Source organism: Nyctereutes procyonoides, unplaced genomic scaffold (genome assembly GCF_905146905.1).
Source record: "Nyctereutes procyonoides isolate TBG_1078 unplaced genomic scaffold, NYPRO_anot_genome, whole genome shotgun sequence".
Taxonomy (NCBI): Eukaryota; Metazoa; Chordata; class Mammalia; order Carnivora; family Canidae; genus Nyctereutes; species Nyctereutes procyonoides.
This window is the reverse complement of record NW_026575133.1, coordinates 28,448,269-28,463,850: the sequence shown is the minus strand read 5'-3', so window position 1 is coordinate 28,463,850 and position 15,582 is coordinate 28,448,269. Positions and strand designations below refer to the sequence as shown.

The following is a 15,582-nucleotide window of genomic DNA, read 5'->3' as shown; positions in this document are numbered from 1 at the left end:
ATAAGACCCACAGCCCAGTCTGAGGCTGGCAGGGCAGGGTAGGAGGTCCTCGCTCCAATGTGTGGATCTGCCTCACCAATACTCCTAACTGCATCTCTCCCATAAGAACACCACAGCACTATGCCAGAGGAGGGCTGCCCTGCAGCTCAACCTGGGCCCTTCCTAAACGACTTGCCTAGCAGGTCCTAGCTGCAGGGTTTCTGGGGGAAGCAGGGCAGGCAGGTCCCATGCTTGAGCCACTTAGACTTTGGAAGCCTTAAGTTCCAGGCCCAGGACCACATGAGGAGTCCAGCCCAGTAAGGAGACCATGAGAGGCAACGTTAAGAAATAGAAGTAAAATGAACCGTCTTGTCAAGCCTAAGTAGATATTAAAGTGTGTAAGTTAACGTGGACAGAGCCTAATCACAGCTTTCGACTGGACATTATTTCAAAACCATGGAATAAAACAGAAGGGCCATAATTAGGTTATGTGAAGCTAAGAACGGAGAAGCCACCACAGAACTGTGTGTGGGAGTGTCCACCACAAGGATCGAGGTGTAATTGCAGGTCCTGGCTTCAGGAGTTCAAACCACCACGCAGGCACGCACGCACGCACGCACGCATACTGCCCTGGAAAGCAGAACCTTTCTTTCGCAGGCGACTTAGTTTGAAAATAGTCATACCCAAGAGGAAAACCAGCATGCATGACCTTTGCAAACCTGTTATCATCGAGGATAATACTAAGACTGAAAATCATGAGTATTTTTTTTTCCTGAAGTCATAATACCAGGTCATTCTCTCCTGCCTCCCACACTTAAAGAGGACCTGATGTTGTACCAGGAAAAGAAGACTGCACCATTCGTGATGACAGGTCAGCAATGCGCCGCAGCCCAGCGGCTCCATCCTGGAAGTAAAGCTGCTGTTCCTGGGTACATGTATTGTTCAAACGAAAACAATTCGGGGTAGCCCACATGTCAGTCCACATGTGTTTTAGGTTCAGAGAAGGAGATATATAAGGAAACCCCACAGACACAAATGGGATGGGAATAATCTCCTTTCACAGTGTGGTGAATGAATGGAAAGGCACTGGGGTTCAGAAAAAGGACTTACCTTCTTAGACTTTTTTCGTAAGGTGTAACCTCTGTACCACCCTAAACAAACACAAAGTTGCAACAGTTAGAGAAGGAGGAGACATCACAGGGCCCCCACAATACCTTCCTGTCCTGCAGAATTCACTGCCTTGCAGATCCAGGGAGATCACTTTGTCACCAGTATTCAGTAACCCTAACACTGTGGAAATAGACTGGGAGGTTCCAGAACGGGTCTCGAAACCGCCAGGCTAGTGGCCTTAAACACACCGCCAGCTCTCTCATCTCCGTCGGCTGCTGGAGACCCCGAAGCGGTCAATCTGAAGTTAAGCAGCACAGTCCCAGGAGGGAACATCGTCCTAGGGACCACTCATCCCGGAGGGGGCTCCTTGGGGATACACTGCCCTATCTCTCCCTCTAAGTGATGAGGAGAGGGGTCCCTGCCAAGTGCACATACCAGCATCCCCAGATCATCAACAAGTGCCCCACAACAGAGCATCTATTGAGCGCTAACTTCCTCCCTCCTCAACCCAGAGACGCTGTGTCCCGGAGCAGCCTGTGATCTCACAGAGAGTTTCTGTGGCAAAGACTCAGCCCTCTGCAGGAAGCACCAGGCCCAGAAACATGAACCCACCTAGCCCCTGGGATCTGGCCTAGACTCAAGTTCTCACTGCCTCCATGTGGGGAGGAAGCTAAAGCCAGGCTTTCTATAATAGCTAGCACGATATAAATGCTAAACGGAAGGGGCCATTTGACGGCAGAGCAGCTCCCTTGGCACCTCCCGTCAAGTCGAGGGCAGAAACTGTCCTGCAGGAGCCCTGGGGGTGCAGGGTCAGTGACCAGCCTCCCAATAGCCCCACCTGGCGTGACGTTGTGGCTGCTTCCTTACACTCGCAAGTCACCCTGGCCACCTTGCTCAGGAAAGTCAACCAAAGCTCAGACACATTCTAACTCTGCCCACAGGAACACAAGGACCCGGTCTGAGAATTTCAGGAGCACCCCAAAAGTGCAAGTTGAGTAAATTCCCAGAGAATAACCAAATATTAGACTCTTACACAGTATCAGAAACTCAAAGCTCAGAAGCTAGCGATGTCTGAGTGAGCTCAGAAGATTGCCCCACTAGAGAGCAAATCATGTTACCAACCCGGGGCAGGGACGGTGATCACAGACCAGAAAGTCATGCAGTGGAAGTGAGCGAAGTCCTCAAGTGATTATCAACGGATGCTTTCTAAGCATTCAGAACAGGAGATGGACATTCCCAGGATCCTTGCAAAGACCTAATGGTGACCGCTTGGCTTTCTTGACAATGGGACTCAGAGATCGAGTGGGAGCCCTGCAGACGCTAAGTGTCTAGATCTCTGCTGCACATGTGGAGATGATCTCTGAGAGCCATGCTGTCTAAACCTCGCTGGCTCCTGCGTGCCGGCCCAGAACCTGCGCCCATCTAGGGCGGCGTTCACAGACATTGCAACAGAGAAAGGGGAAGCCGATGCAGTCACCAGCCCACATCTAGAGCCAAACCAAAGCTATAGCTACTCAGTTTTAAGGACGGTCTTCCATCCCGTCATTATAGCCTTCCCACATCTTCATTATGATCGTGCCCTTTCTTTTCTGAAACTGACAAGGGATGGATGTTCTAGAACGTATAAGGAAAGACTGCACAGAGACAAGAAAAAGACAGAAGCCAAGTAAAAAAGAGTCATACTTATCAACAGTGTACAAAAGGAGTCCAAGGGCATACCACGTATGAAGAGACGGCTCCAACCTAATAATAATCAAACACAATTTTACTGCACAAATTTTAGTGGTAAAAATGGTAATGATGTAGGATATAGGCACAGCCCTGGGCTCTGGGGGAGAATGGAGCCAACAGCAACCGAAAGGCAGCAGCCATCCCTACCTATCAGAACTATCCGTCCACACAGCTTGCAACCAGCACCCCCAACCTGGGAATGCATCCCTGGGGAAGACATGCGCACACCCATCCGTGCACGGTGGGACAGATGCACAAGGCTCATGGCAGCAGGACGCAGACGGTTGCAAGCGGAGGAGATCCGAGTGCCCAGAACTGAGAAGGCTGTGGGTAAAACACAGGGGGCGCACACACAGCAGTGGGAGCTGTGACCTAAACATATACTAAAAATACACAGGGGGGGTGCATCTTAGAATATAGCTCAGAATAACAAAATAACAAACACACAGAGAGCTACACCCACATCTATATGCATGAAAAGTACACAGGCATGCCACACAGTACAACACAGGCAAACAAAAAAATCCACTTGAAACACAAGTTAAACGGTTTTCTGTGGGAAGAGGGAGGAGAGAGAGATGAGCCACGGGAATAAAAGGTAGGAAGTCCTTTTGGTTTTTTAATGTTATAATAATAGAGGGAGTTTCTTTTTTAATTGCCTTCCTAGGCAAAATGAAAACCTATCCTGTTCCTCCCCAAGATTATTTGCATTACATTCTTCCCTCAACCAACTGAGCCCACACACTGTGTGCCAGAGACTGCACTGGACAGAGCAAACTAGAGAAAGAGATGGGACCCAGTCTCTGCCCTCTGTGAGCTCACATATGGGAAGACCCCCTAAGACAAGCAGGGGCCAAACCACGTTGCAGGGCAGAGATGTCAGCATGAAGGAGAGAGGACATCCCTGCCCTGGTCTCTCACAGGGGAGGGAGGGGATCTAAGAGAACACAGACCAGGCTGCTCTAAGGGGAATGAGCAAGAGGGGGTGAGGCTAGGAGCAGGAGGGTCCACGGTCAGTCAGTAGCAGTACTGGGCCAGTAACTTCTTCTCCCAGGCAGGGCTCACAGGTGGTCTCTATGGAGTCAACTGGCATGCTCCCAGCAAGAGTCCCGCACCTCAGAGACAGGTAAGGAAGGGCAAGACACAGCCCTGAATTCAGGGGGCACAGAATCCAGCACAGGAAAATGGAAACCAAGTCAGCGAGCCCCATACAGCGTTCTCAGCAGAACAATAGGAGGAACACACGCACATCCATGTCCAGGGGTGGTGCCAGGAGGGGACAGACCAGGCCGAGCGAGGGAGGCCGGAGGCAGGCAGCAAGGAGCTGCCACCCAGACAGGTGAGCTTGGACTGGGTCTTCAAGGAAGACTTGTGGTCAGTCAGATGGAGGAGGGAGGAGTCACGCCAGGCACAGCAGCGTGTGGATAGGTGCATTCACTGCGCCCTGAGAAACCAGGCAGCAAAGCCCGGACATGCACGAGGAAGCAGCTGGACTTTCTTCAAGGATGGACAGGCGAGGACCACATCACCGGGTCCTGGGATCTGCCCAGTTCACAAGTAGCTGCCTGAAGATGGACAGGACGTTCATTTGTGTCAGGTGTACAGCGTCCTGTGCCCTAAGTACTGAACGGCAAGAGAGCCAAACTCCAGAGGCGACCAAATCCTGTCCTGAAGGACAGTATCCACGTGCACAGTGGGCATTCTGGAGAAAGAACCAACAGGTGTCCTGCATGTAACATTTTGCAGGCACCACAGGGGCAGACCCAGCCCCACAGGTGGAGGCTCTGGGAGCAACATGACCACCCTCAGGTAGACAGTAACCACAGCTAGGGGGCCCTTCCATTGAGCCAGGGCCAGGTGGCCAGTCGGCTGCAACCAGTCGCAAGGGATGCTTGCTGAGTGGAGGCCGGGCTGGAGGGCTCACAGGTCCTCAAAGAAATGTGAACCTTATCAATTTGACTGCCTCTTCCAATCTGTCATGGGTTAAACTGTGTCCCTCAAAATAGATGTCGACGTCCTCACTGTATCTGTGAACATGAGCTTATTTGGAAATAAGGTCTCTGCAGACGATCAGGTTAAAATGAATTCATTACAGCAGGCCACAAACCAAAATGACTGGTGTCCACATATGCAGGGAAAGCAGAGACACAGGGAGACTGCCACAGAAATGAGAGTGCTACAATCTAAATGCCTACAGAGATCCTACAATCTAAATGCCACCAGAAAAAAATAAAATAATAATAAAATAAAATAAAATAAAATAAAATAAAATAAAATAAAATAAGCCACCAGAGACTGCTGGCAAGCTGCCAGAAGCTGGGGAGACGTAAGGAACAGCACCTCCCTCAAATCCCTTCAGGAGAAGCAACCCTGGGCAGCCCAGGTGGCCCAGTAGTTCAGCGCCGCCTTCGGCCTGGGGTATGACCCTGGAGTCCCAGGATCGAGTCCCATGTCAGGCTCCCTGCATGGAGCCTGCTTCTCCCTCTGCCTGTGTCTCTGCCTCTCTCTCTCTCTTTCTCTGTCATGAATAAATAAATAAAATCTTTTTAAAAAAAAAAAAAAAAAGGAGAAGCAACCCTGCAGATGCCATGATTGCAGATGACCGGCCTCTAGAACCCGGAGAGACTATGTCTCTCCATTGAGGCTGCCCACTGTGGTCCTTTGTTATAGATGCCCCAGGAAACTCACACTATCTCACAAGACCTTCAGCTAACAGATGCTGAGACACAAAAAGGAAGTGAGGTACAGGGCACCCGGGTGGCTCAGTGGTTGAGCATCTCCATTTGGCTTAGGGAGTGATCCTGGGGTCCTGGGATCAAGTCCCACATCGGGCTCCCCGGAGGGAGCCTGCTTCTCCCTCTGCCAGTGTCTCTGCCTCTTTCTGTGTGTCTCTCATGAATAAATAAAAAATAAATAAAAATAAAATCTTTAAAAAAAAAAAAGAAGTGAGGTGCATTTTGTAAGAAAACAAACACATCATTACCCCCCTTAAAAAATACAGATATTTTCAGTTCCAGTGTAGTGGCTGAATCAAAAGAGTAACTTCCTCATCTTTGCACATTGCCTGCAAGCTCCCTGACGTATGGCATCTAGCACCCAGCGTGGTAACAAGCAGGTGGCAGGATCAGCATATGCCCTAGGCCACTCAAGAGTCACTTTATAAACACGGGATCTTGGCTCACCTCTCCTGTCTAGTTGAGCCAGGACACTGCTTAATGGCAGGGACGTGCCCTCAGTGACCCCTCCATGCTCCTTCCACCCCCACAGTGACCTGGACACTGCTTCTTCTTTGTCCTCTGCTCCAGGCCTTCATGAGCCTGCGAGAGGGAAATTAACCATAACTTAAAGGTAAATTTGTTCTTTGAACCTTACTATAAAGAGTGATCATCTAGAATTTATATTCTCTGCAGAAAGCCAAGTAATATCCTGAAAAGGATCACACAGAAAAGGAAAATTAAGTTTGACAAACAGAAATACATTTTCTTAGAGGAAACGTAGGAGGGGAGAGGAGAAAAGAAAAAAAAAAAAAGGGCCAAACTCAAATATGAGCCGTGAAACTAAAATAGAACAAAAGGAAAGAGCAGAAAAACAATTATTCCACTTTTATTTGATGAATAAAGACACCAAGTTTCCCAAAGTCAAAACTACTTTCCCACAAGCCTTTCTCTGATCAGATTCTGATTAAAACCAAAATGACAGTTGTCAAAGAAAAGGAATTTGTTTTGTGTTAGAAGGTCTCTACAAAGACTGGAATAGTTTAATCAGAATCTGGAAGACTGACTAGCCCGGAAACTAAATGCTCAATGAGGAAGCTTCTACCGTGATGCTCGCTATGCATTTTTTTTTTTAAGTCAAATGTATGCAAGGATCACTGGCTCATCCCAGGATCCCACTGCTTAAAGAGTACATTCTCCTTAGGAAGCAAAGAACAAGAGATGGCAGTCCCCACATACCCAGGCCGACCGGAAATTGCTATCTATTCGGGAATGACGTCATTGCCCAGTGTTTATTAACCAGGATTTCAACTTCAACTGAGAGAGGGCAAACATAAAAAAGATGTAAGAGCATTTTTCCCTTCAGATCAGTAAAGCGTCTGAGATGAGAGGTCTGATCCTTAACCTCCACTTAATTTCTCTGTTTCCTCTCAAACATTGGCAATATATACGGAGAGCAGATAAGGCAATCCAACTGTCAGCTATAAAAATTGAAAACAAGCAGAAGGCACCCATCACAACTACTCATTCACTTAAGGACAGGGTCTGTTTTCGCAGAGTTACATCTGCTTCCAGGCATACGCCACTAAAGCTGATTTTTTTTTTCCCCAGTAGGAAGATTTTAGGGTTGAAGATGCAAATGGACTGGAATTCTAAGTCTGAACACAACACAAGGGGAAGTAAGGGACATGGCCATGGGTGTTTTAATAGGTTTGTGCTTCCCGGAGGTGTCTGGGAGGAGTACCAGAGGAACAAGCTGCAGCCTGCCTAGTGCACGGAGGCTCACGGCCACTTCACTCGTGTGCAAAGTGGATTCTGCAGACTGAGTGTGAAGTCCAGTTTGCCAATCACTGTGGGATGGCTGCACTCTCCTCTCCTAGCCCCACCTCCTACTGGAAGGGTTTAGCTAAATTACCACCTTCAAAGCAATTTTTCTATTGAAACGATCCATTTTAATCAGTTCTTTTCATTCATCTGCTATATGGGAGTCACCCTTTCCAGCAGGAAATAAAGCCACCAACGCTAATTACACAATTTTACAAAACTTCCAGATCCGCGGAGTCTCAGAAATCAAGCCCATCATTGCTTCCCTTCTGTATGTGCCACAATAACCACAGGGTAAAAAGGAAGGGTGGGCCGTTCTAATGCTATCCAAAACACTAAAGATAAAAACTGATTGCATGGAGTGCCTGGGTGGCTCAGTCGATTAAGCAGCTGTCTTGGGCTCAGGTCATGATCTCAGGGTCCTGGGATCGAGTCTTGCATCAGATACCCTGCCCAGCGGGGAGTCTGCTTCTCCCTCTCCCTCTGCCCCCACCCCAGTCTCATGTGCGCTCTCTCGCTCTCTCTCTCCTTCTCAAATAAAGCCTTTAAAAAAAAATTGTGTGAAAATCCAAAGACACTGAGAAACTACCATCACAATAGTGTACTTACTAGATTTCTAACCTATTGGACAATGATTGCTTCGCTGGCCCACATCCCACACAGTTGTCACAATGTCTGTTCACCCCTAAGAAAATGGGGTCAAAGAAAAAAAGAAACAGTTTTGGTTCCTCTGTTAACAAATCTATGTGAGAACGTAAGAAGTCTCACCACCCGCATTAAACACATCAAAACGGTAACTTAAACACGAAAATGTCTTAAATGTATTTTTTTCATAGTTTTCCAAGTGGTCAGTTACAATCAAGATTCACATACATTTGCAACAAAGGAACCAAAGTGTTGTTGTTTTTTAATGAAAACAGCTATTTCCACAAAAAACTTTAGAGGTGAAAAATTAGAATTTTTAGCTTTAATTTCATCTTAATTGAGTATATTATTCGAACAACGAAGAGACCTCGCCACAGCCCTCCCCAGAAATGGCATCCCTCACACAGGAAGACGGATCAAAGGCACAAGAGTCACGAGGACACCTATTTCTGAAACACCTGAAAACGTGCTAACTGCCCAAAATGGTAAGAGAAAAGACACCAAAGGTATACGCACCTTCGTATGTTTCCAAGATGTGCACAGTATCTCCTATTTGCAAAGAAAGCTCATCCGCTCCCCTGGCATCGTAGTTATAAAATGCTGCGAAGGAGAAACAGAGGTAAGAAGACATTAGTAGAGGTCGAAGTGACTTTGCTGGCTTGTGTCTGCTTGTTTTTCATGCTGAAACACATTCACTCTGCCTAGATCAGCCTCTCTGATAACCTACAGTAGCCTTTTCTTTCAAGACACAAATATGTCTTCAAGTAGAAGAAGTTCGGAACATCATGCAACTGGGATTTGTTTGTTTTTTAAGTGTGGCCCTGAAGCACTCTAGTGGATCAACACAGTGTGGTGGTGGCACAGAAACAGACACAGACCAAGAGAACACGGTGCAGAGCCTGGAAATAAACCCACACTGACATGGTCCATAGAGATGATGGGAAATCTGCCGTTTTAAGCAGCTTTAAGTGTCCAGCGTGGCGGCGGCAGCATTGAGAACGCTGTACAACCATCACCACTGTCACCTTCCACACCTTCTTCATCCCTCCAAAGAGCAACTCCACGCCCATGGAGCAAGGACCCCTGTCCCTTCCCCGCAGCCTGAGGACAACCTCTATCCATTTTGTGTCCCTAGGAACAGGTCTGCTCTACCTGCTTCAGAGAAACACCATCAAACTATAGTGTCCTTTTTCCTATCTGGTTTCCTTAACCTAAGACTTGAAGGTTTGGGCATGCTATACCATGTATCAGAACTTTGTTCCTTTTTATAGCTGAATAATGTTTATAATAGAAAGAAAAGTGATACTGTTAACATTTCAATTATCACTTCATACACTGTATTTTCCATTAATACACTTCCTGAGGGGTACCGGGGTGGCGCAGTGGTTGAGCATCTCCCTTTGGTTCAGGGAGTGATCCCGGAGTCCTAGGATCAAGTCCTGCATCGGGCGCCCCGCAGGGAGCCTGCTTCTCCCTCTGCCTGTGTCTCTGCCTCTCTCTGTGTCTCTCTCATGAATAAATAAATAAAATCTTAAAAGAAAAATACATTTCATGAAATACTTTCTAACTATGAATCAATTACACGTAGGCTGAATAACTTTAGAAACCAACCTGATTTTTTAAATTATCATATAACAAATAAATAAATTTTAAAAGAAAGATAAAATAATCATATAACCAATGCCGATACTAAGCCAAAAAGCTTACATAACAATCAAATAGGCAAAAATATGTCCAACATTGTAAGAAATTCTTTAAACTGGCAATAACTCAACAAATCTCTGAAATCCCCAATGCGTATCCTGACGTAAAGCAGTTCCTATTCCTTTCAGATAAGCACCTAAAAAAGTAATACCATTAAATGGAGACCACACTTTTGTTCAAGCATGATGAGATAAAGGTAACTATCACAGTGGAAAAAGGACATTAGGAAGTGTTTAAGATGCTAAAAAAAAAAGAAGAAATAAAAAAAGAAAGAAAATACTTGAGAAAGAAGAACAAAGCTGTAGTCATCAAACCAGTATGGTGCTGGCACACAGACACATAGGTCAGTGGAAAAGTATGGAGAGCCTAGAAATAAATCCATGCTTATATGGTCAATTAGCCAACAACAAAGAAGGAAAGAATATGCAACGGGAGAAAAAACAGTCTTTTCAACAAATGGTGCTGGGAAAACTGGATAGCTACATGCAAAAGAATGAAACTGGACCACTTTCTGGAACCACAGACAAAAATAAACTCAAATAGATTAAGGACCTACATGTGAAACTTAAACCATAAAACTCCCAGAAGACAGCACAGGCAGTAATTTCTCTGACATCGGCCATAAAAACACATTTCTAGATATATCTCTTGAGGCATGAGAAACAAAAGCAAAAATCAACTACTGAGACTAAAAAAAAACTTCTGCACGGGGAAGGAAATTATCAACAAAACAGAAAGACAAACTACTGAATAGGAGAAGATATTTGCCAATGACACATCTGGTTAAGAGGATAGTATCCAAAATATACTATAAACTTATGCATCTCAATACAAAAAAAAAAAAAATCCAAAGAAAAAAATGGGCAGAGAACTTATATTTTTTTTTCCAAAGAGGACATACAGATGCCCAACGAATACATGAAAAGATGCTGAACAACACTCATCATCAGGGAAATGCAAATCAGAACCACAATAAAATATCACCTTATACCAATCAGAAGAACAGCTAGAATCAAAGAGACAAGATGTAACACAAGCTGGGAAGATGTAGAGGAAAAGGAACTTTTGTGCAGTGTTGGTGGTGATGTAAATTGCATCCAGTGGAAAATAGTATGGAGGGTTCTCAAAAAACTTAAAATATAAACATCATGGGGCGGCTAGATGGCTCAGTGGTCAAGCATCTGCCTTTGGCTCAAGGCATGATCCCGGGGTCCTGGGACCGAATCCCTCATCAGGCTCCCTGTGAGAAGCCTGCTTCCCCCTCTGCCTGTGTCTCTGCCTCTCTTTCTATGTCTCTCATGAATAAATAAATAGAATCTTAAAAAAAAAAAATCATATGATCCAGCAATTCCACTACTGGGTATTACCCAAAGAAAATGAAAGCACTAATTCAAAAGAATATATGCACCCCTGTGTTTATTGGAAAAATAAACAGCATTATTTACAACAGCCAAGATACGGAAGCAGCCCAAGTTTTCATCAATACATGAATGGATAAAGAAGATGCGCTATATATACACAATGGAATATTGCTCATCCATAAAGAAGAATGAGATCCCTTCCATTTGCAACAACATGGATGAACCTAGAGGGTATTATGCTAAGTGAAATAAGCCAGACAAAGACAAATACCACAAGATTTCACTTATATGTTGAATCTAAAAGGCGAAACAAATGAACAAAGAAACTAGAAAACAGACGCATAAATACAGAGGTTGCCAGAGAGGAGCTGGATGCAGGATGGTTGAAACAGGTACAATTAATGGGCACCTGGGTGGCTCAGTGGTTGAGTGTCTACCTATGGCTCAGGTCATGATCCCGGGGTCCTGGGATTGAGTCCCACATCGGGCTCCCCGCAGGGAGTCTACTTCTCTCTCTGCCTATGTCCCTGCCTCTCTCTCTGTGCCTCTGATGAATGAATAAATGAAATCTTTAAAAAAGAAAAAGAAAGAAAAGAAACAGGTACAACTAAGAGGTACAAACTTCCAGTCATTAAAACAAAAAACAAAAAAAGAAAGAAAAATACAGTGATACAGTGATGCTCCTCCTTTCCAATGGATCTTACTTAAAAAGAAAGCAGACCGGGGATCCCTGGGTGGCACAGCGGTTTGGCACCTGCCTTTGGCCCAGGGCGCGATCCTGGAGACCTGGGATCGAATCCCACATCGGGCTCCCGGTGCATGGAGCCTGCTTCTCCCTCTGCCTATGTCTCTGCCTCTCTCTCTTTCTCTCTCTGTGACTATCATAAATAAATAAAAATTTAAAAAAAAAAAAAAGAAAGCAGACCTAATGTAAAACTCCTCTTCAAAATTCTGATGGTCTCATCCATCCATCTTGAACACCCTACCAGATGAAGTTATTCTCACTGTGTCCATCTCTAAAATTCTCTTTGATCATAGCATGTGCAAACTCCTCCAGCAAGCATGGTGTGCCTTCCACCAACCACACAGTATGGGCCTTAGGAGGGTCCCTGTCCCTGCTTCTTCTCCCTGAACGACAGTAACCAGCCTGTCCCACACCTGTATGGGCCAACTTACCCCCTCACCACCATCAAACGGTCTTCCAACCAGGTGCACCTGTTCAGAAAGCCAGGCTCACTATGTTTCTCTCATCAACCCCTTCTCCAAACGTCTCTACCACAGCACACCTGCTGCTGTCTGCCCCATACCTGAGCTACCCATGGCTGGGAAGGCAGTGTAGGCCTAGGTACCTTCCCTGGTTCCCATGTCCACCCGGCAGACAAAATACACAGGTAACGTTTCTATGCCTGAAGATCCGAGGGACCTCCAGCAAATGACCTATCCTCTCCATATTCACCTTTCCCCATGAAATAAGGCTCTTGATATCTACACCTTGCATGACCATGTGCATTTTGTGTCTTAAAGACAATGATGCCACTGGCAGATTTGGTGATTGGAACACTGGGTGTCCTGCAGTGAACACTTAGTAAATGATAAAGACTCTAATTGGGGTTGGGAGCATTTTGCTGTTACTGCAATAAAGACTTCTAACACTATCAGAATCCTTTTTAAAAAGCCAAAGCGAGGAGATAAACACACGATCAGGAAAATCCTAAAACATCAAAAAACATGCATGTAGAAAATTCTATTTTCATAGGTATTTTCCTCTATTTCCACCAAAATTCATAAAATTTAAATGTCCTCAACTGACATAAATGGCTATTAGTAGTTATTAAGTTTATTTAGCATTTTATGGTGAAGTTTAACGAGAAATAACTGCATTAGGTAAAGGAAGCTCGGAGCATATGCCAGCGTTTCCTGGTTCAGCATAACTATATTCCTAAGCCTTTAGGAGTCATAAATGCGTTTCTCACAGTTCTTAACAGCATCCCTGCCAGCATGCTTATTCTGTTAGAGATGTGCAAAAAATAAACACATCAAAAATAATAAAAATAAAGCAAAATGAACACGTCCACTATAAACACATCCAGGCTCCTGTGAATTTGTAAGGCACATACATAAAAATCTCTAAGTACCTGCCCTCTTCCTCTCTGAAAAAGGCAGACAAAACCAGTTGTGGGAAGAGGAACTTCAAATTTAACTATGAAATGAGCCTTAAAGACCCGATTTTATAGATGAAAGGGAAGGTTCATGCCTGGGGCCCCAAAAGACACACAGAGCTAAGACCACCATAGTGGCTGCGCAGCCTCTGGCCCTTTGCTCTTACTATCACAGCCTTAAAAATCTTTCAAAGGCAAACTGAAAGACTTTACTACATAAGATTATTGGCCAAAGGAGTGGGAGGGAGGGGGAAGTGTGGTAGATAGAATGATGCCCCCCCCCCAAGACATCCACATCTGAATCCCTGGAACCTGTGAGGTGTACCTTATGTTGGCAAAGGCGGCCCATGCAGGATTGTCCAGGGTAAGTATTTCAAGTGGGGATGCTAATCCTGGATTATCCAGGTGGGACCAGTACAATCAGAGGGGTCAGTGTGAGGGAGGCAGGAAAGCTTGAGTCAGAAGATATGATGCAGCAAAGGTTACAGTGGTCAAGGAAGGAGCCACAAACCCCCCAGAACACAGGTGACCCCTGGCAGCCAGGAAAGGCAAGGAAGTGGAATCCCCCAGGACCCTCCAGAAGAAACACAGCCCACACCTTGATTTTAGGACTTCTGACCTCCAGAGCTGCAATATCATAAATACATATTGTTTTAAGCTCCTGGGTGTGTGGTAATTGGTTACAGCAGCCATGCGAAACACAGAGGGAGGTATGCGCAGGACAATGTAAAAGGAGTGTTTTGTGGCTAATTTATTCACTGCCGAAGGCAGCTGGGGCAGAGGTCCCAACTGCAAGCATCTGAACCTGACCAGCCTGTGGCTATGGTTCCCCAATTCTTGGGTGATGGAAAAATGAATACAATGCAATGAATTTTTCTTAAACCCAGAAGTATTCAAGACAAGAGACTATTCCGAATTCTGGTTCTTTGACCTTTAGAGCGGTCCCTCCTTGAGGGGTAGAGCAGGCTGAGAAAGAGGAGACACGGTCTTCTCCTTTATTAGTATGACAATGACGGATGACATCTGGGTTTTAAAATGTCTTTACTTGATAGAAGCACAAAGGCAACCTCTTTGCAAGTTGCCCATTTGTCTTATTTTTCGGATCTGTTAAGATCTGGGAATGATTCCACAAGAGAATGTGGTCATCCCGCGTCCACTCATATCTTTGCATCCACCCTCATCTGGCTGGTGGGCCGTGTGCTTAATATATTCCTCCTCCTCAAACCCATTTGCCTTTTTTAATAGCCTGGCTAAAGCCGGCTGTCAATGGGTATACGCGCACGTTCAGCAGAATTTCTCAATCCTGGACTGTGGAGCCCAGTGCAGCGGCTTGCTATGCTGCTCATGTGAAATGAGAAAGATGCAGAGATGAACCCAGCATGAAGGTTCTTCCCCAGAATGGCAGGGTTTTTTCTTTTTCTGGAAGAGTCAGCAGCAGCCCAGAGTGAGTAACCATATGGGTCTTTTTTCCCAAAATTAAAAATTAACACGCTGGTCTGTGCCTCACTTAGTTTGAATGGATCAGAGAGACACGAAAAGGCAAAGTCATCACCTCTGCTCAATCTCCTAATCACCCTAAAAATGGCTGCTTGGGGATATAAGGAAGGAAATGTGGCTCATAAATGAGAGAAGGCTTCCACCTACACCCATATCATTCCTAATGCTAACAGCAATGATGCTGTGGATGAAGCTGCTGCTGCCGCTGCTGCTGATGGTACAACACTGGGATACCTTGGATCATGATCATGATCATGGCAATGGTGGTGACGATGGTGACGACGGTGCTGGTGGTGATGCTTGTGATGATAGTGATGAAGGTGGTGATGATGACGATGGTGATGCTGGTGGGGATAGTGGTGATCATGATGATATTGGTGATCATGGTGACAGTGATGGTGGTGGTGATGGTGGCAGTGGTGGTGCTAATGGTAGTGCCAGTGGTGTTAGTGACAGTGGTGATGACAATAGTGGTGGTGGTGGTGGTAATGACAGTGGTGACAGTGGTACTGATGGTGACAATGCTGCTGCTGATTCTGGCTGACATTAACTGAGTATATTCTATGAGCTAGACAATAGACAAGGAGCTTCACATGTTCAGACTCATTTCACCCTCACAACAGTCCTATGAGGGGGAAATAGAATTTTTCTATTTCTTTCATCAGAGCTTACAGCAGCTTCGAGTCTGCTATGTCTGAGCAGCCCCTGGAGGGGCTGTACAGGGCCAAGGCCAGCCTGAATGAAGGACCTCCGTGCCAACACCTGCACAGACTCTTCCTCAATCCCTGGCCAGTGTCAACCACAGCCCTCCCTGGGCCTCAGACTGCCCTCCTGGTAGCTCCCCTGCAAATCACAACA

The 15,582-nt window shown here is 45.7% G+C and overlaps 1 protein-coding gene across 1 annotated transcript in view; it reads right to left on the bottom strand.

Moving 5' to 3' along the window:
* Nucleotides 1-15,582, bottom strand: part of DOCK1 (dedicator of cytokinesis 1) — a 498,451-nt gene that overhangs the window by 432,997 nt on the left and 49,872 nt on the right. The window contains 2 exon segments of the mRNA XM_055346339.1: nucleotides 1,090-1,130; nucleotides 8,520-8,603. Of these exon segments, the coding sequence (XP_055202314.1) occupies nucleotides 1,090-1,130; nucleotides 8,520-8,603 (125 nt within the window).